This window comes from Xyrauchen texanus, chromosome 6, assembly GCF_025860055.1.
Source record: "Xyrauchen texanus isolate HMW12.3.18 chromosome 6, RBS_HiC_50CHRs, whole genome shotgun sequence".
Classification (NCBI taxonomy): domain Eukaryota; kingdom Metazoa; phylum Chordata; class Actinopteri; order Cypriniformes; family Catostomidae; genus Xyrauchen; species Xyrauchen texanus.
The window spans coordinates 14,033,606-14,060,717 of record NC_068281.1 but is presented as its reverse complement, the minus strand read 5'-3'; the positions used below and the strand labels follow the sequence as shown (position 1 = coordinate 14,060,717).

The 27,112-nt window shown below is 37.3% G+C and overlaps 1 protein-coding gene across 1 annotated transcript; it reads right to left on the bottom strand.

The window, feature by feature from the left end:
* Positions 1-3,047: 3,047 nt before the first annotated feature.
* Positions 3,048-27,112, bottom strand: prmt5 (protein arginine methyltransferase 5). Its single transcript, XM_052128811.1, has 16 exons — positions 26,992-27,112; positions 25,062-25,180; positions 24,352-24,437; positions 20,912-21,046; positions 17,854-17,966; positions 17,580-17,629; positions 10,594-10,757; positions 10,352-10,513; positions 10,158-10,235; positions 8,009-8,067; positions 7,775-7,897; positions 7,497-7,672; positions 7,192-7,395; positions 4,614-4,724; positions 4,459-4,523; positions 3,048-3,996 (listed from the first exon to the last, which is right to left on the bottom strand). The coding sequence occupies exons 1-16, from the start codon at positions 27,087-27,089 to the stop codon at positions 3,844-3,846; spliced, it is 1,896 nt and encodes a 631-aa protein (XP_051984771.1). The 5' UTR covers positions 27,090-27,112; the 3' UTR covers positions 3,048-3,843.

Below are 27,112 nucleotides of genomic sequence, written 5' to 3'. Positions count from 1 at the left end.
CTGTGCTCTTCTGGAAGTAGAGGGGCTTGTAATATAATTTATATAATAGCCACCTTCATCATATTGTGATGCACATGTCTTTTAACTGTGAAATGTTTGCTGATTTTGATAAAAAATAACAATAACGTTTATATATTTACTGATATTTCAAAATGAGTATTTAATGAATTGAAGCAGCATTAGCTTGGTTAAAAACTCAAAATAATCTTATAGAAAAATCTTTTGTGTGTGTGTGTGTGTAGAGAGAGAGAGAGAGAGTTAGAGAGATAGTGACACCCTTCACTCAAGATAAGCTTCAGAGCTCTGCAGGTTAATTGGCTCCATTATGTTCAATATTCAATAAAAAGATGCCATACACATGGGAATTAGGAGCACATTCGGCAGTAGGCTGATCCATACTCGATGTGACAAGGAGCATTACAGAAAGTCATTCATGCCTCATAAGAGTATACAGTTAATATAGCATGTGCAAAGAGTGCACTGACATTGTCTTCTGGCATTACTTCTGGTGACCTTTGACCCCACAATATGTGAACTTTGTTATTTTAATTTTAATTACTGTATTTTTGGCTCTGGCTTTCACAAACCCTCTTACCTACTGACAGAATTTCAGCTCTTTGACACAATTGGAAGAAAATATCTAGACAAACATAATTTTAATTGAAAAGGGTCTCTAAAAAAAAGACCAAAATTACTGTATGTTTGAAAATTGATTATTTTGCCACAGAGTAAGTCTTTTCAGTCAGCCAGGAAACAAAGTTTGGGACAAAGAATCATTTTCCAGCAGGTTAATGACTAAATCACATAGCAAAGCAATGATGAAATGGCTTGGAAAATTAAATGCTTTGTAAAGCTTCAGAATATTTATACTTCTGTAAATGTGAAATACCAAGTCTTTTATTCCAAAGAAATGACTGCTCCTGTAGAAATCATTCATAATAAAATACAGCTGTCTAAAGCTATTGATGCTCACACAGGCAAGAACTGGAGCTACACAAATAACTGCGCTTGTGTGAGGCTATTTGTGAATATTCCCAGCATGATTCTAGCAAATAGGTTTAAGATGTCTTAGCAACACACTTGGAGAAATTGTTTACAGGCTGTGCTCTCCTAATAAGTGTGTTCATGAGTAAATGGGAAAAAACAAACAAACCACGTTCTCCAGTTTTTGGTGATTCACATTCTTCGCGCATATCACCCCCCCACTGGTCAGGGAATATCATTTATGATAAAAAATGACTTAAATATTGATCTGTTTCTCACCCACACCTATCATATCGCGTCTGAACACATGGATTTATCTAGAGTCATATAATTACTTTTATGCTCCATTAATGTGGTTTTTGGAGCTTCAAAATTTCAAATCAGAACCAGTGCAAAGTTCACTTCATAATTCCCAGTTAGGCCAAGGTACGTGCACGTGATTTATAACCCACTCCTCCCCAAAATAACCAAATATGGAGCTTACAATGCCTCTTTTTACTATGCATTTCCTAATCTGCATGTAATTTAGATATGCACGTTGCCATCCACACACGATACTACCACGTTTAATAGTACGAGAAACAATGGTATCTTTTCACAGCAGATTTAATGTTTCTCATGCAATCGTTATTGCTGTATAAATGCTTTAATGCCTGCTCTGAGCAGCTTTAACGGTCTATGTAAATGCACCTATATGCCACTTTAGATGCAGTTTCTGTGCCACCTTTGCAGTGTAAAGATGGCTATAGAGAATAGACAATAGTAGACTGTAAATGTCAAATTTGCCATGAAGATAGACTGCTTTTGAAGATAATTTTTTAATCTTTGTCTCGTTTATTAGTAAAAAATACCTAATAATTCTTTAAACAAGATCAATTCACCCAAGTAAGATTATTTAAAAATATATTAAAGACACATTTTCGTAGAATACATCTTGAGTAGACAATAGATATTATTCTCACATTATCAAATTATTTTAGTTTTGTATGCATAAAACAAACCTTAAGCAATTTTGATTAGCAGGTCATTTCAATCGTGTGGCAGTGCAATGCATAAAATCATGCAGATACAGGACAGGAGCTTCAGTTAATATTCACATCAACTATAGAATTGTGCTAAAACCAAGAAACATCCAGTGAGCGGCATTTCTGTGGACGAACACACCTGGTTGACGAGAGGGGTCATCAGAGAATGGCCAGACTGGTTCGAGCTGACAGAAAGGCTACAGTAACTCACATAATGCTCTGTACAATTGTAGTGAGCAGAATAGTATCTTGAGGTAGATGGGCTGCAAAAGTAGAAGACCACGTCAGACACTTTGTTAGGGCCATAGTGTTCCAAAAAAATGATTGGTGAGTGTATTTATCTATATTCAAATGCTGTCCTCAGAATGTGATTTCTGTATTTTCTGTACAACCTTTGGGAACCGAAAATATCAAGAGCCAAGAAGTCCTTGCGGTCAGTAAAAATATATTTGAATTACTCTACAAAGGCTTGTTCTAATTTTTTCCCGTTTATACCCATTTCACACACATTAGTCATTTCATAACATTCCAAGCTCTGAGCCATTCATCTTGGAATAATTACCTTCACTTATAGGGTTAACGTTTGTATTATTTCATTGCCCTTGAAAGTCACTAACTGTGCATGTCATAATACAGTCCACAATTTCTACTGAGACAAGAAGGAACTGTGAAAGAAGTCTTCTAAAAGCAGCGCACCACCAATATTTCCTTGCAACACTTAATATTTGATTGTTTTTTTAATAAGTAATTTACAATAAGGAATTATTGAACAAGTCATTTTGGCACTTGGTTTCAACAAATGCTCTTTTTACAATGAAAAACATTTGAGTCCTGAAGCTTACAGTATTTTTTATAGTGAAGGGACCTCTTCTATGTTAAAAGATCAAGACAAATTAGATTTCTCATGCTATGACCCCTTTAATGCATTCAATAAATCTAATTTCAAAACAAACTAATGGCCTTCAATCAAACAAGCTGCATAATTGTTTTTTATAAACTTCTATTAGAAGTTTTCATGTGATTGTATGACAATAAAAGCGGTCTCTCTGCCGGTTGCAATTTCATGTAATTATTTTAACTGATTCTGCCAAACACTTTATTTTCAGTTACCACCATATATTTTACACTTATGACATGACATTGAGAAGCCTTAAGTCAAGTTTCAACCTCATAAAGGAGCTAAGGGAAACTCAAAAAGGTATCATCACAAACGTTTTGTATACTTTATTCATGTTTTGTGACAATACATTTTCATCAGAAAAAAACAAACAAACAAAAAAACTTATAAAAGTGTGGAATATATTTCCTAACCTGGCCTGACTGGGAAAGTAATACTATGTATGAATGATCTAACCGTGTGGCATTTCAAGGCTCTGGTGGGCTATAGGGTATAGAGCTGATGCTATTGTACAGTGTCAAAAGAGACTACCTGACTCATCAGTTCTATAAAATAAAGTCTCCAAAAACTGACAGCTCTTATGTTACTAATATGAACCAAAAATCCAGAGTTTGTTTTCTGAAATTATATGTGGACTTTGAATAGAGCAAGAGCACCAAACACTACTTTAAAAGTAACTTGCAAGTGCAGTTTTAATTTCCATCCTTATGAAGATAATAGAATACAGCATATGTGTTGCAGATTAATCAAACTTACTTTTAATGTCTGCAAGGAAGTTTGATGTACTTCGATGAGTGTAGTTCTGTAATTAAAAATGGGCCCTGGAAACAAGATACTCAAACCTGCCACTTGACCGGAAATCAGATTGTTATAAAAAAATGTCAGTGTAACCCCATGTATGCAAGTAGACGTGAGTCAGCGAATGTGCGTGTCTTCCTACAGGCCGATGGTGTAAGAACGCCCAGCTGGGTTGTGAATAGCAGAGCATATAGGCTCAGTCACAGCCCATTCATACCACACCTTCTTCCCATTGTTACACCTCCAGAATCTCACACTCACGTTATCGCCACAGGACAGCGGGATTGGCTGCTGCGCAGGGAGAGAGGTAGAGCAAAGGGTGTTAACTCCTGATATAACTATATGCTTCAATGCATAATCTTTGAAGTTGATAATCCAAAAATGCTTTCACAGTGCATAGCTTGTTTCTTTCATTCTAAAAGTGCTGACTACCTTTATATATTTGTCAAACTCATTAACCGAAAGGACGTACATGAAAGTGCTTGTATTGTGCGATTATTCGAGGAGTCAGCCAAGTATACCAAGAGGAAACAAAGTGTCAATGAGAATACACTACCATTGCAACTTGAAATGTTCGATAGAAGTTAATCAAGATAAGCTGACCACTAAGATGAAACAGCATTAGCACGCTTTCATCGAAGTCTGTTCAAAAAATTAGGTAGCAACATTATGCTACCTTTTAAGAGCATCTAAGAAATAAGAAGCTAAAATTTTGTAGTATGCATGTAGTACTGCAGTGCTTGACAAACTTACTTTCAAAGGGAATAGGATGGGGAACCAGGAGAACATTCCAGGTGAGTGCGTTTCAGGTTTTATACCTGCAAATATCAAAAGATCTTCAGTGATCAGAATGCACTATTTAACAGCCATAGTCTCCACCAAAAAAACTGCTACTCCATAAAACTTACTGAGTGTAACATCTTTGTAGAGTGTGGCCTCAAAGTATCCGGCAAAACCATGAAGCACTGAATTACAGCGCACTGGGAAGCGTAGACATTGATACCGGTTGTTATTCATATCTGTGCAGGGATAAGACCAAAGAGTTGATTGCATCAAATATATATCACATCAATATTATAATTAAAATCATTCAAATACATTACATAATATTGTGACAATACTAAAAAGTGTCTTTAAAATGGAAAATATTGTTTGTTATATTTCCATATCATTGAAAATAACCAAATTATTGACCTACTTCCCTCTGCTCTATTTTTAATTGTAGGTACGTACACATGCTTCAGACGGACACCTTAGTTTAAAACTTTAAAAACCAGTCTGGAGATCCATGCATTGTATTGTGCTCGGTCGAGTTGTCATTGAGTGCAAAAGTGAATCTGAAGAAGGTTCATTGGTTTGACAAGACGTGCTGCCGGAGCTCTGACCGCCCCTTACTGTTTAAGTTTGAACTGCTCCGAAGGAAAATGTATTACGGAATTTAGGTTAGGGGCGTAATTAATTGTGTTTTTGTTCATTTTATAACTTATTATTTTTCATATAATTAATCGCACTAAATGAACGTGTTAAATGGACAGCTCTAGTTAAAATACTTTCTCCTATTCTAGCTTAAAGGAACAGTTCACCAAAAAATGAAAACTCTCATTATTTACTCACTCCCATGCCATCCCAGATGTGACATCCTTTCCTTTCTGCTGAATACAAATGAAGATTTTTAGAAGAATCTCTCAGCTCTGTTGGTCCATACAATGCAAGTGAATGGTGACCAAAATCATGTAGCTCCAAAATGCACATAAAGGCATCTTAAAAGATATCCATAAGAGTTCAGTGGTTAAACATATATCTCCAGAAGCAATGTTATAGGTGTGGACAGGGGCAGACTGAGACTATACTCTGGCCCTGGACTTTCTGGTCCAGAGTGGCCCACCAAACCCGGTCCGCACCACACCACAATTTATTACATTTTCTGGCTCAATTTCAAATTTTTGTGTTTTGTGTAATAAACAAATAAAAAAATTCTATTGACTGCTAGTTTTATATGAGCAATACATTTTGCAGAGTAACTGATCCTATTTTCACTCTGTGAGTTTGTTGTCTTTATACTGTATCTGCAGTGTTTTATTTCCTTCCCCAGATTATTCTCGAGAAAAAGTAAAACGCCAATGCTTTGACAAGCACAGTTTCAGCTATCCATTAAACAAAGTTAGTCTCAAAGACTCAAATATTTTTTATGACTTATTTTCTGCAATTTATCAGGCATGTGCATTTTTCAGAGCTCATATTACATGTCATGTTAATATGTTGTTTTTGGTTGTGACCATTATTGTGATTTGTATGTCAAATAATGAGGTCCACACGAGGTACGAGTTGATGCGCTCATACAGATATGTGCTCCGATGAGCAAGCAATTTCAAAATAAAAGCCATTACAACCATTACACCGGCCCAAATTACCCGATGGCCAGTCCGCCCCGGGTGTCAGTGAAAAACAGATCAACTTTTTTTTTTTTACAATAAATTCTCCTCCCTCCCCACTAGGTGGCGATAAGCACAAAGAATGTGAATCACCAAAAACAAAAAAAGAATGAGACAGTGGAGATAGATTGCAAAAAAGGACTTACATTTAGATCTGTTTCTCATCCTCACTTATTGTATCACTTCAGAAGATATGGTTTTAACCACTGGAGTCTCATGGATTACTTTTATGCTGCCTTAATTTGCTTTTGGAGCATAAAAATTTTGGTACCCTTCACTTGCATTGAGGATCTACAGAGCTGAAATATTGTCCTAAAATCTTTGCTTGTCTTCAGCAGAAGTCATACACATAGGGCTGACATGATTATGAAATTTGGCTGACGATTAATTATCAAACAAATAACAGAGATTATGACCATTGTCTGTTTTAGGACAGTGGCGATTAATTGTCATGGTACATAAATATAATGTTCTAAATATCAAAATACTTTAACTTTCAACTCATATTTTATAATTAGTTTACATAATAAAAAAAAAAAATCTATTTTATTATATTATGAAATAGTAAAATATTTCATGTCCTGAAATAGTCCTGTTCATGGCATTTATACAGTATATTTGCTTAAATAATTCCCTTATTTGGGCATTAAAATGTGATTGGAATATGAATACCAAATAATCGCGGATGTTTCAAATATCAAAATAACCGCAATCAAATGGTTATTTAATAATTGCGACAGGCCTACATACACATGTGGGATGGCATGATGGTGAGTCAATAATGTGAGAATTAAAAATTTTGGGTGAACTATTCTTTAATATGCAGAGACAACTGTAAGTAAACCATTTACAGGTTGATTTCCCCAAAAATGGTCAAAATCAAAACAATGCTCTGTTTGTATGAGCATCCTAAACACCCTAACACAGCAACATCAGCTCTACCAAGAATAAGAGTTTAGGGCTGTACTATATGTTTAGTGGTCTAATTTCACAAGGAGTGTTCAGAAAACCTGTTTGATCATTATTTTTTCAATTCTGTTTAATGATCCTTTACCTGACGTGGGGTGTATGAAGGTGAAGCAGGGCTTGGGATCTGCAAGTTGGTGGAAGTTGTGTAGTCTGACAACGTACGGTGTCTCAAAATGGCACTCGGGGTCTTTGTCTCGCTCCCGACAGCCTCTGACTTCATTATATAGTTTAGATGAGGACAGTGGAGCCAGGAAAGACGTGTAGGAGCAGGGAATACTCACCCCATCATCTAAGAGTAAAAAGGAAGACATATGAGATGAATTAACTGTCAAACAGGAGAAAATTATTCATAATGGAATTGCAAAAGAAGAGATGAAGCTGATCTCAAACCTTTGAGGAAGTGCTGTGCTCCATCAAGGCACTCAGGGGAAAGCTCATTGTCCCCAAACGAGCCTAAAAGCTCGCTAACAATGATATCGGCCTTCTCTGGGGCCGCCCATTCCCTCATGTCACATGACACAACAGTCACCTGATCGCCCCACTCCTCAAACTTCCAGTTCTCTAGACTGTGGAAAGAAGGGGAATACCAAACCAGATGATTTCCACAGAGATGTCCTCAAACCTTAAATCATGCATTTGAATTTACACGGCATTCTTGAGTTACTTACGTGACTACAGCATTGGGGTTCTTCTCAACGGCATATACGAGCAGCTTCCTCTTAGCCTGTTTTGCCGCACGAAGTGAGGCATTTACCAGTGGACCACGACCTGCACCTAGTACCATCAATACCCTGAAAAGAAAAGTCAGTACTAATGAAGTCCAACAAGCAAACAAAAGATAACTCTGCATAGATGATTAAGAACAGACAACAGGACACATAAATATGTGAAAAGTAACATACTGTACATTGGTTTCCATCTGTTCTTCAGGAACTCGGTCTAAAAGACATCTATAAACAGCCTGTAAGGAAAGGTTTTTTTTTTTTACTGCATTTACTAGATAAAACAGTGGTGCTAACAACAACAGTTTAAACTGGATGTTAGTGCATTGCTATGTGGTTGCTAGGGTGTTCGCTTACTGGCCCAAGTCAAAAGGACCCATCCCAAGTATCTATGATATTCTGTGCACAGTTACAATAAAACACTTAAATTAAAGCTGAGGTCCAACACTATCATCACCAAACGGAACCGCAAAAATAAAGTTAATTTTTAAAAAAATTATCTATCAGCTTAGAAGGGCTTGTTTGAGTATTTCTGTAACTGCTGATCTCCTGGCATTTTCACTCACAACGGTCTCTAGAATGGTGCCAAAAACAAAAAACATCCAGTGAGTGGCAGTTCTGCAGATGGAAATGCCTTGTTGATGAGAGAGGTCAACAGAGAACGGCCAGACTGGTTCGAACTGATAAAGTCTACGGTAACTCAGATAACCGCTCTGTACAATTGTGGTGAGAAGAATATCATCTAAGAATGCTCTTCTGAGATGCTGGTTGGAGCTGTTTTGGCAGCACGAAGGGGACCTACACAACATTAGGCAGGTGGTTTTCATATTGTGGCTGATTGGCGCATATTTGGTTAAACTATTTTATAGAGATATTTAAGCCATTTTATCACTTGCATGCAAAACAGAAGAAAATATTTCAGTACTCATGTGAGATGTACATTATTTCCACTCTCGCTTTGAGCTGCAGCAGTTGCAGGCATTGTTGTGCGTGTGCTATATGCAGATCACAAAAGGTTTTTGCTTGCCACATACTGTGTAAAATACCATTAAGCACCTGGACGTTCAGTTCCTTCCGGAGTAAAAAAGTAGTAATTTCACATGCGGATATAGCCATTTCTCCCTCAGGTAAGCCAAAGTTTTTTTTATTGCATCTGTGGGGCACAAGACGCGCAGCTGTGTCTTTAACAGCAGACTCACGTTGAGCTTTGACTGACAGCATACAGACAGACCTGCGGTTTTATTCAGTAAATAAAGTTCTCTGGATTCCCACATTGAGTTTTACCTGTATTAATGTAATGGTGACATTTATCGGAAGTGGGGCATTGTGAACTATTTTTTAAACAATCATTACAAAATATAATTTACATGAGGAGAAAGATCACATTTCATTCTAACGGTAATTGATTTACACAGAACAGAACTCAAATTTGCTTAAAATATCCTTCTTAGATCATCTGGATTCAGTCAGATTTATTGAACAGCTTGTGTTTGTGCATCGTAACTGCGTGTGTAACTTTAATCAAGTCTGATGGACATCTTTTTCTGCTCACCTTTCCATGACATTATTTTATGTTGCTTCATAAAAGCCTATAATGCAAAACTACAGTGTAGATAAATAGAGTGCATTTCAGTGTTCAGTGTGTCCCGCGTGGTGATGAATTGCTCAACTTCTCTCGCGCATCTAGACACGTAGCACCACAATAGCATACAGATGAGCTTACCGCGCGTGTGTCCGGCGGGTTTGTGAAAACTGGATGTCATCTTTTCAAGTGCGGTTGCATTGCTGAATTTATGTTTTTAAGGTCCTGCATAGTTTTTCAAATCTAAAGTGAAGCGCTATCACACAGCTGACAACTCTTGTTGTTGTGTTCGCACCCTAGTCCATGAACTGAGTCACTTCCGCTTTATTTTTGATTTGTCGATTCAGCAATTATTTAATCGAGGATTTTTTCTACACGAGTAACAGAATTAAATGGAGTAATTGTGACAGCCCTAATTACCTCCATCATGGGCAACGGAATGCATCATATGAGAGACCGCTTGAACTCCACCCACTCGTGTAGCTTAATGGAAGCGATGATTTAGAGTAAAAAAATACTTAAATACCGTATTTATCTTTTTTCACAACAAGAGTGATTGTATCACTTTAAAAGACATTCATTTAACCACTGGAGTTCATGATCATACACACCTGGGATAACATGAGGGAGTAAATAATGAGATCATTTTCATTTTTGGGTGAACTATCCCTTTATAAGAATAACTAACTGGGTTCTACTTACCAACTAATACATTCTACATTCCATTAGCTAGATATTTCAACTCACCTGCTGGTACTGAGAGTATTTGATGGGATCTTTTTCAAAAACTTCATACGTCTGCGATTCCAAGTTGTCCATCAAAGGCTGACATAAAAAACAATAATATATATATATATATTTTTAAACCGAGGCGTCAAATCAGCGTGATATAAATCAAGAATTAAAGTGAAAGTTCACACACAAATATGTCTTCAACACACCTGTAGTGGTGACTGTAGGTAATCTTCATAGCCTTTGGCAAAGAGTTCGTAGGCATTAGGTGCCGGACTGTTCTGGTTGAGGTACTCTAGATACTGCAGGTATGAGCGCAAGTCTTTCTCACTGTGGCGGTTTGCCCCTGTGAAAATGAACTGAGCCTCCAGCTAGGGAGACCACAGCATGTCAGACAACCGCATAGATTAGAATGAACATGAGATCTAGTTAACTCATCGGGAATATTTACCTTGAAGAGTCGGAAGATGACTCGCTGGTGGGCTTTTGACAGAACAGGAAATCCTTTTTTATTGGTTAGAAATATGTTGGTGGGGAGAACGGCTGCTTTGATTGGCTCCCCAAGCCACTTGTCAATCACAGCATCAGATGGCAGGTCTGCTCCGACCTCAACAGCTTCACACAAAAAGAATGAGTGTAACTATTTGTGCATAAATGATTGCATTTGACCAGCACATCTCGGAGTGAAAGCCTATTAGAATCTGGCAGCTTGAGACATCAATTGCTAATGTAGAAACACAAATGTGTGAAGCCCATCTGGGGGGGGCGGTTTTTAACAGTCACAAATTTTACAGTACGTATGAAATGGTTAAAGAATAGTTCACCTAAAGATGAAAAATCTGTCATTATTTGCTCAAACTCATGTAGCTCTCAAATCATGTTAAATCTGTTAAAACAGACATAACAATATTTTATAAAAAGGCAACTTTCACTACGTGTTTTGTGAATAACAACATGTGAAATTATAAAAATATGACAGCATATAGACATTAGACTCAAAGATTATATACCGTATGTGCATACCCCAATGCCATCATTATTATATTCTATGAATATAATTTTTTTAATTAATGCATTTTGTGATTTATAGACAATTGGAAGAGTTTTTGGGGTAGACATGACCTGCTAAAGGGAGACAGACTCAATCCCTAAAGGGAAGGTGCTGCTCTTCTCTCTAGTAATTTGGCTCATAGTCTTAAATGTGATATTACTTGACTAATTGGGGCCCAGGTCAGCAAGCAGACAAACTGGTTAATCCGCATATCTGCTAGCTGCCTCGAGACATCACATAGGGCACATAAACTACAACACAAAGAGACTGTATCACCTAGATATCATATAGAGATGGTCTGTTCCCCGAAATACCAAACACAACCCCCTCACTAAAAACAATTTAAGATCATATACAGGTAGGGGTACTAAATATTAGATCTCTTTCTACCAAAACACTACCGTAATTGTAAATGAAATTATTACAGATCATAGTTTGAATGCACTCTGTTTTACTGAATCCTGGCTGAAACCGAATGAATATATGAGTTTAAATTAACCTACTCCCTCAGGTTATTGTTATAAACATGAGCCTCATCTGAAGGGACGAGGAGAAGGTGTTACTACAAGTTACAGTGAAGTTTTTGGTGTTACTCAGAGGACAGAATATACTTTAAGTCTTTTGAACGAATAATGCTTAATGTGGCACCGTCAGATATAAACAAAAAAATCGTCTTTTGCCCTTGCTATAGTATATAGATCACTCAGCCCGTACCCAGATTTCCTTGGTGAATTTGCACATTTTCTATCAGATCTAGTAGTTAATGTAGATAGAGCTTTAATTGTTGGTGACTTCAACATTCACATAGATAATGAAAATGGCACATTGGGATTAGCATTTATCAATATTCTCAACTCTCTTGAAGTCAGACAAAATGTAACAGGACCAACTCATCGCCAAAATCAAACTCTAGATTGAATTCTGTCATATGGAGTTGATACTATAGAAATTCTGTCGCAGAGCGATGACATCTCAGATCATCACCTCATCTCTTGTTTGCTGCGATCAGCTAATGTCACTCAATCTACACCATGCTATTGTTCAGGTAGAACAATTATTACGACCACTAAAGATAGCTTCACTAATAATCTTCACATATTCAGCAAGCCAAAAAGTCTAGAAGATCTTGGTGTAATAAAAGAAAATATAAATACAGTCTTCTCTTGCACTCTTGATAGTGTCACCTCCTTTCGATTAAAGAAAATTCAAGAAAAAAGCCCTGCACCATGGTACAATGATCACACTCATGCTCTTAAGAGAGAAGCTCAGAAAATGAAGCGCAAGTGGAAGAACACAAAATTAAAGGTATTTTGCGGTGCATGGAAGGATAGTGTCTGTAGCTACAGACAGGCAAAAAAGCTGCCAGGTCAGCATATTTATGCAAACTCATAGAAAATAACCACAACAATCCTAGGTGTTTATTCAGTACTTAGGAATTGGTTAGGAATAAAGCATCGACTGAACGAGATATTCTGTCGCAGTAATGACTTCGTGAATTTCTTTACTGATAAAATTTAAATAATCAGAAATAAATTCGTAACTATGCAATCAACTATCACAGCACCTCAGGAAACAGTGTCTCATAATTTTCCTAACAAGCAACTTCAATACTTCGCTATCATAGGTCATGAAGAGGTAACAAAACTTCATGTATGTCACAACATGTATGTTAGATCCAAAACCAACTAAGCTGAAGAGGTATTACCTGTAATCTCAGAACCTCTTCTTAATATTATTAACTCCTCGCTATCCATAGGGTATGTCCTAATAAACTTTATTATGGAAGTTATCAAACCGCTTATAAGGAGCTACAGCTTGATCCTGGAGAATTGGCCAATTATAGACCGATTTCAAATCTACCATTTAGGTCGAAAATACTAGAAAAGGTAGTGTGCTCCAAACTCAATTTCTACAGAGAAATGGTATGGTATATGAACAATAAAGACGAGAGAACGATTAGATATTTAGATATTTTTAAACAGGCATACACCTAATTTATCCATCAATTCACAATTAGGCTGCTTTACTAGGTCTGCCAGAACCAGAAACATCTATCATGTTCTAGAACTCTGCATAAAATTTAATGACATCTACGCAAATTTTATTCTATTTGTTTCTGTGTCTCAACCTCTGGATATTAATAAATAATAATAATAATAGAGCCGGCCAGATCCAGTTAAGTTCCTTCTTGGTGTCGGACTACACTGCTATGTGTCTATGAGAATCACAAAGGGCAAGGCATCTATGTGAACTTCTGCAGTTAATCCAGGATGGACTTCAAAGACATTAGTCATTAATCTTACAGTTCAAAAACAGGGCTGAAACTAATGATTATTTTGATATTCGACTAATCTAACAGTTATTAGAACGTATATTCGACTATTCAGTGATTATTGCAACTATTAATTATTAGCCCTCAACCGAATATTCAGCTTGTGCCCCAACTTTAAAGGTTGTACTTAGAAGTCGACCGATTAATCGGCCGATTTTTGGAATTTTTTTAACAATTTGCATCGGCCAATATCCAAGTATATCAAGCCGATTATTAGGCAGGTGCATCTGTGGGCAGCCTAGTGTTGTTGTGGAACACGTGTTCGACGCACGCTGCCCCTAGAGTCATTTTCCAGCAGAGTGAGCAGACCTCATCCAGTGCCTAAGGAAGGAGCTAAGTTCCTTGGAGAAAACAGTAAGGATTAAATTTGTATAACTTCTTTATATTTAATTAAAAACTTTTGATATGTTACTGCCAACTTCAAGAAAAAACGTGACAAACGCGATAGGCGACATGACGTTCGGCTACTTTGGATATTGATAGCATAGTTGAAGTTGCATCATCACAGCAGAAGGGTTGCTATCATGTCACAATAAGTAAGCAAGAATTTTGCAGTTACAGACAGTGAATCTGAGACTTTTATTTGTTCTGTTTGTGTGTCTTATATTTGAGAGGGTTGTCACTCAATGCAGAGAAATAAGTAATAAAAAAAGATACCAACGCACTATAGGCTAGTGAAGGACTGGCTTTGGTAAGCTCAGACGTTATCGGTTCTGCTGTCGGTACTGGAGAAATTAAGAAAATACATTTATTATTGCTATAAAGAGAAAGTTACTTTATCTCGCCAGCCATTTCTATGTATAATAATATGAAACCATTTGTCTGTGATGCAATTTAGCTATTCGCAGTCAGACAGAGAGAGAGAGAGAGAGAGAGAGAGAGAGAGAGAGAGAGAGAGAGAGAGAGAGAGAGAGAGAGAGAGATCGATCGATCTCGCTGGCGCGGTGCCACAGCGAGCACAACATGAGCCCTGCTTAATGAGTGACGACGGAGGACAGAACTAAACATTGAAACGTAGCCTGGTTTAGATCTGTGATATTAGTCTGATTTTATTTTAGATTTTGCCTTCCAAAGATTATAAAAAGAATATTTATACATATACATTCTGTCTAGCACAACTTTCTTTCCTTCACTGCGGTGCACTGACATTTCTCCCTAAAACTCAAACTTAACGTCAGAATCAGCACGATAGGTGATTGTTGTAAAATGCAGTCTAGCTACTGTTGCTAAATTGCAGGATGCGTTTAATAATAAAAAGAGCGCAAGAGATACTGTTCCCAAGGCAGCGCGCACTCCGAAACACAACGCAAAGAGACAAGCAAAGTATAGGCTACTTTGGGTTTCATGTGCGCGTCTAAACGATCAACTATACACAAAAATATGTCAAAACGACCGGCTTGGAGATTCGCTTAAACACAGTTTATGTCTTAAATGGACGTAGTTATGGAAATAGTTGGGAGAAAATATGCTGCATCAGGAGCCTATTAGATCTGAACTCGTTCTTAAAGGGGAAGCAGTCTAATAAACATGCTGACGATTGAGCCATTACTGTGAATCAAACAACAAAAGGCAAAGAGAAAATCACTTACAGCTCTTGAATGAATAACTTCAGCATTAATCTATCTATGATAAACTATGCAGTGTTATTTTACAATTGATTACTTTATTAGATTTCTTTTTAGACCACACCTGAACAGTAATCAGTATGCTAATTTTTTGAGATAGGAATTCTGGGTTTTCATGAGCTGTATGCCAAAATCATCAGTATTAAAACAATAAAAGACCTGAAATATTTCAGTTGGTGTGCAATGAATCTAAAATATATGAAAGTTTAATTTTTATCATTACATTATGGAAAATAATGAACTTTATCACAATATGCTAATTTTTTTGAGAAGGACCTGTACTTGCATTCAAGATCTATTCTCTTCAAGTCAAAATATATTCTATGCTGCTTCTCAGGTGAATGCATCTTTCATTCAACATTCTCGGAAAAAGAAAATTTCAGATTATTCTGCAGTGTAACTGCTGAAGTAAATGTACGTTGTTTTAAATTCGTTTTAAATATTATTTTTGGAAAACAAGCCAAAACATAAACAAATCAAAAACATATTTTGTTGCAGTGTATAATGGGGTGAAGATTACCCTCTCTCACCTTTTTGTTCACTTTAACTATGAAAAAACCTCTCTCTTATTAATAAAGCTGCGTATTGCCAATTTCCTTCACGATAAGAAATGCACAGTGACATATATACTGTATTATAATAAGTTGCGAGCCATCACGTTATAATCTAGCTGCAGCAAGCATGCACGCTTCAGGGATGAGCGTCCCCGCGACAGTGTGTGCCTCAGTCAGGTGCAGTTTCTTTTTTTATCATCCCCTTCTCTCCCCAATTTTGGTATGTCCAAATCCACTACTTAACTAGGTCCTCATGGTGGCACGGTTACTCACCTCAATCTAGGTGGCGGAGGACAAACCTCAGTTGCCTCCACTTCTGAGATAGTCAATCTGTGCATCTTATCATGTGGGTCACTGTGTCTGACACCACGGAGACTCACAGTGGAGGCTCATGCTATTCTCCATGATCCATGCACAACTTACCACGTGCCCCACTGAGAATGAGAACCGCAACCACGAGGAGGTTAGCCCATGTGACTCTAGCCTCCCTAGCAACTGGACCAATTTGGTATTTAGGAGACCTGGCTGGAGTCATTCAGCACAGCCTGGATTCAAACTCGCGACTCCAGGGGTGGTTAGTCTGCATAAATACTCGCTGAGCTACACAGGCCCCCAAAGCAGGGTGGAGATTCAATTTCTCCCCCTTAGATCGGGACACTTCATGCCACTCATAGAAGGTGACTGCACAGAGAAATTACAGTTACTGAGTTTGTAGTTATTTACATGACCTGCTTCCTTATTATTTGAACATTAATAAAGCTATAACGCATTAAATATAACTGCATTAAAGATGTAAAGATGTTTCTTTTAAAGACCCTCGACACGCATCAGAGGAGTGGCGGTTCTGCTTATTACACAACGGGAGTGCTTCTGTATCTACTTATTTTGTATTAGTCCCTCATACTTTGCTATCTACGTCACCTGAAGCCGTTTGGAAATTTTGGAGTGCGTCTGGACTGTGAGCTGTGTAATTCTTCTCAGTCAATTGCTAGCTGCAGTGCTCCTCCCCTCTCATCATTAAGAGTTATGTTAAATGAGATCAAACGACTATTCAACAACGAAAATATTTGTCGACAATTTTTTTTATTGTCGGTGTCCTTTCAGCCCTATTCAAAAATATTTTTTTAAATGTTGGACCTTAACCCTTACTTGCCTTACTAATCTGAAACCATGACCTGCCCTGCACATAAATAACTAATATTGGCATTATATTCATGCTGGTTAACTACAGCGAGCCTGGTTTCTTCCAAGATTATTTTTCTCCATTAACCAACATCTTATGGAGTTTCACCTTCAACTTGCTCACAGGGGTTCTAAATGCAATTATTGAATTTTTATACACAATTTACAATCATATTTAATCAAACTACACAATGATCACTCTAAAACTTTATAGGTATTACGGTTTCATATTTTGGTTAATGCATGATTTTCTGTAAAGCTGCTTTGAAACTGTGTTTGTTGTGAAAAGCACTACACAAATAAAAATTACTTAACAAATATGTGTCATACTTGTTTTTTGTGGGTTAGAGTCCTCAACTACAAAATTACACAAAAATGCCCAGCCCCAGTGCATACCACAATAAAAACCGAAGAAAAAAAACATTACACACAAACATAAATAAATAAATAGAAATATGGCAGATTTGAGAGCTATGTTAAAGGGGAAGCTTAGCAGTTAATAGAGCTGTTTAGTGTGTCACTGGTCACTGACTTTCACTGCATGAAACAGCAGAATGAACATTCTTCAAATACTTCCTTTTGCATTCCATGGAAGAAAAAACGTTTTAGGCTTCGAACAACATGAGGTTGAGTAAATGATGACAGAGTTTTGTAATTTTGTGTGAACTGGACATTTGAGTTTTTCAGTCTTACCGAGGCAAATCCTCTTGTTATAGTCACAAAGTGTTCTAAATGAGTGCCACCTGTAAAGTAAAAAGGAAATTAAATGAACAATGACCATCAATCACAATGCCATTCATAATGCAGCTGAATATTTTAAAATACATGCAGCAACAAATATGGGCAAGGACAGCTCCTGAACAAAATTTTGTCACGTTTAACATCACTTGATGAGATGCTTTTAATTAGATCACTTATTTGATATCTAGATTTAATTAAACAAATGGCTTTGTTACAGATCTCTCACCATGCCCAGGTCTTCTCATCAGTGCTGCCATCATCCATTTGTTTAGAGGGATCGTTCTCGATGAGATCCTCACGCATATCCTCTGGAGCCAGCAGCGGAACTCGTATCCAAAACTACGTATATGAAAACAAATTAACATTGAATTCAGGGGTTTTCAAAGTCTTAAACAGTGAGCCCCCTCCCTCTGACATAATGTACAAGACCGCACCCCCTATACCCCCCTCCCCCCAATTTTTTTGCAGATTTACAATAATGTTCTATATAAGCTTATACAATAGCCATGTAAGTATTAAATAAGATAGCCAATGCTAAATGTCAAATATATCTTTCCTCCACTAAAAACAGCATTATATTCTGGAATATTATCAGGTATTATACTCGTGTTATTATTATTATCAAAATGCATCATATTTCAGGTGTTGGAGCAATTCACCAATGATAATCAACCTTAAATTCAGTCTGACAGACTCAATTGGCATTGAAAATGTCATACACTGTAATGATGGTTAAAAATATATATATTAATTACATGTAACCTTATTCTGCATAATTTTTATAAAAATTCATGTTTGCCCTTAAGACAACGTAATTATTTAACTTTTAGCCTATATTTGTGATAAACTCGCATCATATGAGCCAGTGTCCATCTCTACTTGAAACTGCACTTGTTACAAGCACAAGAAGACACATCGACCCTATATCATGTTGAACTCGTAACAATGGACACATCTTGATGGATGAACAGAGGCAGAACTAAATGGCTTTATAATAGATTTCCAAGTGCACTGGACCCTTTTTGAGCATGCACAGGCACTCTATGAGCGAGAGCAGTTATATTTCATACAGCAGCATATATTTGAGAGCGCGATTTCAGTTGTGCGAAAATGAAGGAAATCCGCATGCGAGCAGAGATATTCGTGATCGCGCAACCGGTACATGGATGCAGACTTGCATGAAATGCATTCGTATTATAACACCATAAATCTACGGTCCATTAAGCTATTAATTTTCATTAATCTTGACAATAAATATTTAGCATTTTTTTGTATCTTTTGATTTTACTTGGTACATTTATCATCAATCTCCACGCCTCCCCTGACAAGCTCTGGCACCCCCCTGGGGAGGCGAAACTCCCAGTTTGAAAACCGTGGAACTAATTAATTCCTAACAAACTGAAGTATTACAAAAAATAATGGATCGATCAACTGCGAACACCACATGATGTTTTCCTTTAACACTGATTAATGCATTATGTGGCTTTCCAGTAAAATTGAGCTGGTGCTGTGTTCTTACTGGCATTGTAAGGTTTTACCTCTGTACTCGTCATTTCAACATATGCACATTCTAGTGAGCATTCTGATAGGTAAATGAAGGAATTGCATACATTTGATGCGGAATTGAAACCCCATGAAATCAAAATGAGAGACTTGGTGCAGTCTATATGTTAAATAATTTTTTTTAGCAGATATACGCATTTAAAAAATATTATGACTCATCATGCACTATATAGATTTTTGTCCAATTATAGCTCTCTAGAAAGACATTGCAAATGACAAGTATTTAATCATATTTGGTCCTCTGTTAGCCCTTATCCACCAAAATTGCGATCGCTCTCATGCCTGTGCTTCGCTGGCAATCTGGAGCATTTTGTAAACTGGCCACGCTTTTCCACTGTTTTGAGAGCCGAACTGTGACGTAATGGGTTAAGGTCTACATGGTAGTTTCATGTGACTGCCTGAAACAAACAAACATGGCATGTCACACTGTGTTTGTATAGTTTATACTCTCATTTTTAAGGACATATTTAAACATACAAATTAATGCAATCCATCGTTATTACATTTCTCAACAAGATTGTCAGAGAAGACATCTAAGCTAAAGATGACAGATAATGTAATTACATTATACTGTATGAATTATGGTTTAACTTGCTATGTTCTATAAACTGTTACAGTGGAAACATTATTTATATTGGTGTAGCAGATGGTTGTATTTGGATTTATGCATATAATATTATTTATTGATAATCCCACCATTTTACATAACAGATTTTCAGCCATGATCTTCCAAACTTAGTCAGTAGCTGGTCAAAAATCCCCTTACAGAACAACATGCACAAAATAAGATAACAACAGTATAAGAAAAGCTAACAAAGTTGGCAAATATAACAACTTGCTTAGATCAGCTGCGATTCACGGTTTATCACGAGCGTTACTGGCTGAATGAAATGCCCCGGTTAGTTAGCAGGTTGGTCGGTGTCCAAGTCTAAAACATCACTGCTCTGTCCACTGCCGCTTTTACTTATTTCCTTCTTACGGTCCCTGTACTCCCTGAAGTGTTTGTTTATGATTTGGACAATTGTCCAATTAAATCTGATGTGCATCATTTCGTGTTGCACCTTTATTCTCGTAGAGTACTTTTTTCTTTGTGATCTCTAGTTTATCTCGGATCTTCGTAAATACCATATCGCAAGTAGAGCACGTCATGTTACATGAATGCTTTTGATGTCTGATAATTTTGTGGGTTTTTTATTGTTGTTATAGCGTGCAGATAGTAGCTACTGTTGTTGTTTGGGAAAACTTTAACATTTTGACGAAACATTACCCGCCCTCCGTCCCCTGACGTAATCTGTTCCTGCGTAGAGACCAGCAAGCTTTTGGGCCCAGGAACCTGCACCCGAACCATGTCGGTGGAAAAGGGTTATGCGAGTCTGTGACATTAATCTTAAAGTAATTTAATGGGGCAAATTTTCATTAAGGCTAATTAGACCATTAAAACGAATAATAAAATAACATCATATGGTAAAGGCGTATGATCATTTGCTTTTTCTTTAAGGATAATTCATACTGCATTCTTATTTTGAATTGCATATGGATAGAAAGTACAAATGACAAACAGTCTATTCACACCATCTAATTAAATTTACATCAGTGAACAGAGGGAAGAAGCTGGAATGAAGATTATGTGTAAATGATAGGCCCAGAGTGTACACAAAAATTAATAATGGTGTGTTCTTCTGAGCATATTTGTTTTCATTCTATAATACAGATTGCATTACCATGCAAGAGTGGTGTCCTGTGTGGATGTGGTTGAGCAGGATTCGAGCCAGGTTGGCACAGTGCGGACCCCTAAGGGGAATCATGAAAGCTGGCAGCCCCAGATAAGCACAGAAATTCAGCTCCTGTACCAGCGCCTGCAGCAAGGGCACAAAATACATTAGAAGTGATCACATCAAAATAAATAACAAACCTACTCAGCTTCTTTGTTGTGCAGATCTCCAAACATGTTCCTTGTTTACCTCAGACTCTTAATTAAAGATACGATAACACTGAAGTTTGAATGGATCTCATCCTAAATTATTCCAGGTCAACAAATTGTCCACATGAAGACTTGCATAACTACAATCTTTTTTAAAGTTGACTACGGAAGATTTTTTTTCAAAATCCAGTATTGATTCAGTACATTCAAAAACGGTGTCATCATGTCCGTAAACACAGAAAAGTACCACCGGCTGTCACGTGTTCCGGCTGTGGAAACTATGCTGTTCAGTTCAGTTAGACAGTCACTGTCACAGTTCAGGACAGCATTGCTGCAATCTGGTTGAATGTTTACAGTGCTGTGGAAATGTATTTGCCTCCATCCTGAAGTCTTCTGTTTTTGTGTATATCTCTTATTAAATTGATAATTTTAAAACTAAATCTAACATAAACAACGGCAAAGGTAAACACAAAATACAGTTTTAAAATGATAGTAATTTATTGAAGCAAAAAAGTTATCCAATACCAACTGAGGCTTTGTGAATAAATTAGTAACTAAATTCCCAAATCTATGTAACCGCATTCATAATGGGGTTCAGCTGGACTACACACACCCAGGCCTGATTACTGCCAGCCCTGTTCAATCAAATCAACACCTAAATATAACTTTTTCAGCAGCATGAAGTTGGCGAAAAGGTCTCACCCAGTAGCACACTATGCCAAGGTCGTTTGAAATTACAGAAATGATGAGGAAAAAGGTGACTGAAATACATCAATCTGGGGAGGCTTACAAAGCTATTTCAAAGACTCTGGGACTCCAAAGAACCACAGTGAGAGACATTATCTCCAAATGGAGAAAACTTGGCACAGTAGTGAACCTTCCCAGAAGTGGCCAACCTTCCAAAATTGCTCCAAGACCACAGCGACAACTCATCGAGGAAATCACAAAAAAGCTTAAGAAAACATCCAAGGAACTGCAGGCCTCTCTTCGCATCAATAAAGGTCACCGTTTATGACTCCACTATCAGAAACAGGACTATTGAGTCAAAAGTGGAGCTGTTTGGAAGACAGGGGTCCCGTTACATCTGGCATAGATCACACACAGAATTCCACAAAAAGAACATCATACCTACGGTCAAGCATGGTGGTGGTAGTGTGATGGTGTTGGGGATGTTTTGCTGCTCCAGGGCCAGGGTGACTTGCAATAATTGAGGGAAACAAGAATTCTGCTCTCTACAAGAACATCCTAAAGGAGAACATCTGGTCACAAGTTTGTGAGTTGAAGTGCAACTGGATTATGCAGCAAGACAAAGATCCAAAGCATAGGAGTAAGTCCACTTCTGCGTGGCACAAAAGAAGCAAAGTTAAAGTTCTGGAGTGGCCTAGACAAGGTCCAGACTTGAACCCGATTGAGATGCTGTGGCAGGACTTTAATCTGGCAGTTCATGCTCGAAAACCCTCCAATGTGGCTGAACTAAAGCAGTTCTGCAAAAAGGAGAGGGGCAAAATTCCTGCACAGCATTGTGAAAGACTGATCTCTAGTTATCGATAGCAACTGGTGTGAGTTGTTGCTGCTAAAGGTGGCACAAACAGCTTTTCAGTTTAAGGGGGCAGTTAGTTTTTCACATGGGTGATATAGGTGTTGGATAACATTTGCTCCAATAAAAAAAATATATATTTGAAAACAGTATTTTGTGTTTACTCAGGTTGCCTTTGTTTTACGTTAATGTATGAAGATCTAAATCAGTTTAGTATGACAAATTCACAAAAACAGAAGAAATCAGGATGGGGGCAAATATTTTCCACAGCATGCTGTATCGGTTAACTATTTGGTAAATTTCTTTACTTGCTATGATGCTTGGACATGTTGTCTGATAGGGAGGTTGAAGCTTATATTGCTTGTCATGCTCGTATGTATTGAACAATCCTTTAGTGTTAACCAATTGCGATGTGTCTACATGGTCCTGTGTAGTTACTAGAGCTCGGTGACATATTTGCTGATGACCAATATTGTGAATATCACGATGATTTTAATGAGCTTTCATTTGGTCATTAAGTTTCATACAGAACACTTCAGTAAACTAATTTCACGATCTTTCAGGGCTGCACAATTCATCAAAATAACATCAAAATGGCGAGCTGGTCATATATGCTTATTAATCAACAAAAGGCTGTGATTTAAAGTCACATAAACAAGGTCTGTTTGTGATTCAGAATAAACCAGTGATGCGCAGATCTGTGTGCACGTGCATGGCGTCGCTCTCAGATCAGTTCACGTGCATTGTGAAATCAAAGTAATTCAGGTTCAAGCATTTGCACAATTACAAACATCAGTAACAGATACAAGTTGTTATACAATTCTACAAATGTGGCACAGAATAACAGAAGAGGAGGAGATTACAGCATTTCAGGAAATAAGGAATTGTAAACTGTCAAATACACATTGCATTTTCTGTATCACAATAAAAGCTCCTTGTGAAGTAAATATGTCTGCACTTTCCATAAAAAATAAAAGCCTGTTCTTATGGATCTCTCGCCCGCAGATTTGCGTGCACACACACATACTCAGACAAAGAGTGAAGCCACATTTTTAACAGTCAAAATGTTGCTGACGCCAGCGTACCAGTATATTTTCTGCCGCTATCCAAAAGAGAGAAGTGATTGTGAAGATTTAACTATATCTAATATTAAGCCAAAAGACTATATCCACGTTTTGATGAGCTGACCTATGAAATTCTTCTGCATCCAGGTGGTCTCAAACCGATTGTTTGGATTCGGATCAGAGTGCGATCGCTGTGAAAGTGCACCAGGTTCCGAAACAAATGCTGCAAACAAGCCAGGTGTGCAAATGCCCTCAGAAAGCAATGCATGGAATAACTTTACCTTGTGAATGTGCGTGATTGTGTTTATCACGTCGTAGAACACATATGTCCATATGCAGATTTCAGTGAGTAAAGAAATTGTGTTCAATAAAAACAGACTGTTGTGCCTCTGCCTTCTACTGTAATTTTAGTGTAGGAACAAAAGGCAGGAAAAATGCATAGTGACAGAATCACTAAGAATTACAATCAGTGATTGTCATAAGCAGCTGAGTGCAATGTAAAATTTCAGATGCAATTTTTTATGCCAAATGCATAAAAATGTAAATGGCTTTGGGGTCTCTGGAACCAAAAGCATCAAGTCAATCTCAAAACAACATAAGGGTTAAATAACAAACATATATGGAGGAGTATGAACGTACAGCCTCTGAATTCCTGCGTTCTGTTGTCAACTCTGAGTCCGTCTCAATCCAGGGTGACAGCTTTCCTACAATAAGAGTGTTCCAGTCTAGTGATGAATGAAGGAATGAAGAATGTTATTACAATGATAAAATATAACATAAGTTATATACTAAGATAATATATGTAAAACTCCATAGCTGTAACTAGCAATGCAGAACAAGTTAGTTTGAATTTTTCACAATTTTTTATTTTATTTTGACTCTCTGGTCCACTTATATTTCATGCAAAGTTTTGGGGTAAATGGATTTTGGTGTAAATAAGTCATAATTTAGTTTTTCCATAATTTTCCAAGCTCTCTAAGACCCTTAGAAATAAAATGAACTATTGATCCTACTTCCTCTGTATTACCTCACTTTGTCATGTAAATGTGGGCGGCCCTAAAGTTGGTAAAGTTCACAACGAGCCGTTTTCACAGTAAAATTTCAAGAAACTTGCTTTTTTGGAAAAGGGAGGGAAAATTTGAGATCTGAAAGTTTCCTTCCGCTTTCCTAGAACATCTAATTCTTATTTGAAAGGATCAAAGAAAATTTGATTTCTCATGAAATTACCGTTTGTAAAGAGCTTGTCTGAAAACTCTTAACAATGGATAACACACTGGAGTTTTCCATAATCTGAAAGCATTATTTCAGTGAATAATTTTTGGAAAGACATACAGGTTAGTTTAACTCACCTCTGCCACATAACAGCAGGTCAGAGCGGGTTTGGGCTCCAGGTCGTGACTTAGCAGGGCCCAGTTCATGCTCCCTTCGAAACCGTGGATGGAACAATGGCATGCACAGAAAATCGAAGCTATGAAGCAAATTGACATATATCTTAGACACACAGAACACAAACTGATACCTTTCAGAACTTCAGACCTACTCAGCATGCAACCGAAAGGAATATTCTGGGTTCAATACAAGTTAAAGTCAAATGACAGCATTTGTGGCATAATGTTGATTACCAGTAAAAATAATAATAAATAACTTGTTTTAAAAAAGCAAAATCAAGGTTAAAAAGAAGCACTTACAATGGAAGTGATTTTGGCCAATATTGGAGGGTTTAAAAAGCAGAAATGTGACACTTATAATAAAAAAAAAAAGCCCATTAATGAATTGTTCTGTTCAAACTTGTGTATTAATTGAGCTGTAAAGTTGTTAAAATTTTCATTTTTATGGTCGTTTAAGGGTTTACATCATTATGACAATGCAATTGTAAAATCACACACACTAAAAATCATGTTAACACGCACATTGTCTTGTGGCTATACATTTAAATCAGTGAGCATTTTAACTTTACAGATCGGCCCCATTCACTTCCATTGTAAGTGTTTCACTGTAACCCTGATTTTTGCTTTTTTTTCCTCCCCCTTTCGCCCCAATTTGGAATGTCCAATTCCAAATGCGCTCTAAGTCCTCGTGGTGTCATAGTGACTCGCCTCAATCTGGGTGGTAGAGGATGAATCCCAGTTGCCTCCGTGTCCGAGAACGTCAACCCGTGCATCTTATAACTCAGCTTTTTGAGCGCATTACTGCGCTCTACGTAGCGTGTGTGGAGGCTTCATGCTATTCTCAGAGGCATCCACGCACAACTCACCACTGAGAACCACAAATTATTGTGACATCGATGAGGTTACCCCATGTGACCTGGCTGGTGTCACTCATCATATCCTTGATTCGAACTCATGACTCAAGGGGTGGTAGTCAGCATCTTTACTCTTTCCTTTTTTTTTTTTTTTTAAACAAAGAAAAAGGAATGGCAAGTCTAAATTATATTTTGTGGTAATCAACATTGTCACATAATGCTGACAATTGAGCTTAATTTGTATTGAACCCAGAACATTTATTTCATGAGTAAATCACTACAGAGAAATGCATATAGTCAACTAAAGCCTATATATATTAATAAAACAAAATGGAAATGATTGTGAAATAACAGACAGCTAAATGTAAAACACTACAATTCTTCTTAAAGAACAATAAATTGCATCTAGCCAAATTAACAATATTGTTTGTTCATCTTCTGTAATGCAGTAATGTAATTTATGTATGCTGAATTTTTGCATTCATGATAATAACTGCATAGGCTATATATATTCATCATGCATTACAGCTCCTCACCATCATGCTGCACTTAATTACAATAAAAGTCAATGAATGAGGCCAGATCTTTAAATATCATGATCTTTAGATATCATGGCCCCATGGATTAATCGATACAGTACCCCATTCTAAACACAACATGCACATTTTGCATTTATTGAGAAGTTCTGGGTTAGGAAAAGAATAGGTTGCATCAACAAGATTGAGTGAATCCATTCAAAAACGAGCATTTTATCATTTATAAGCGAACCAATAAGCAAATACATATAAACAACACATATTCTGACAGTACGCAGACTTCCAAAGAGTCACACGCTGTGGCATAAAAACTTTGGAGATGCATGTATGAATTAGCAGCAGATCAGAAGAAGCCGCTAACAGCTAACTAGCAAACGCTCATGTGCATCACGTGCAGCGACCTGGCTGAGGCAACTTTAAACTGGACTCATTTTACTTCATTTAGCCACAATGCTGAAATTCGTTGACTTATTTACTGCGCAAATAGCTCCGCTTGCTCACCCTAATTTGGCTACCGCGGAGAGGGTATCAGCCACTTCGGGAACACAACTTAAATCTCTCCCGCAGGAGACCCTGCTACCTGCACCGCCGGACGCCATCGTGAGGAGAAGAGATGGGAGGG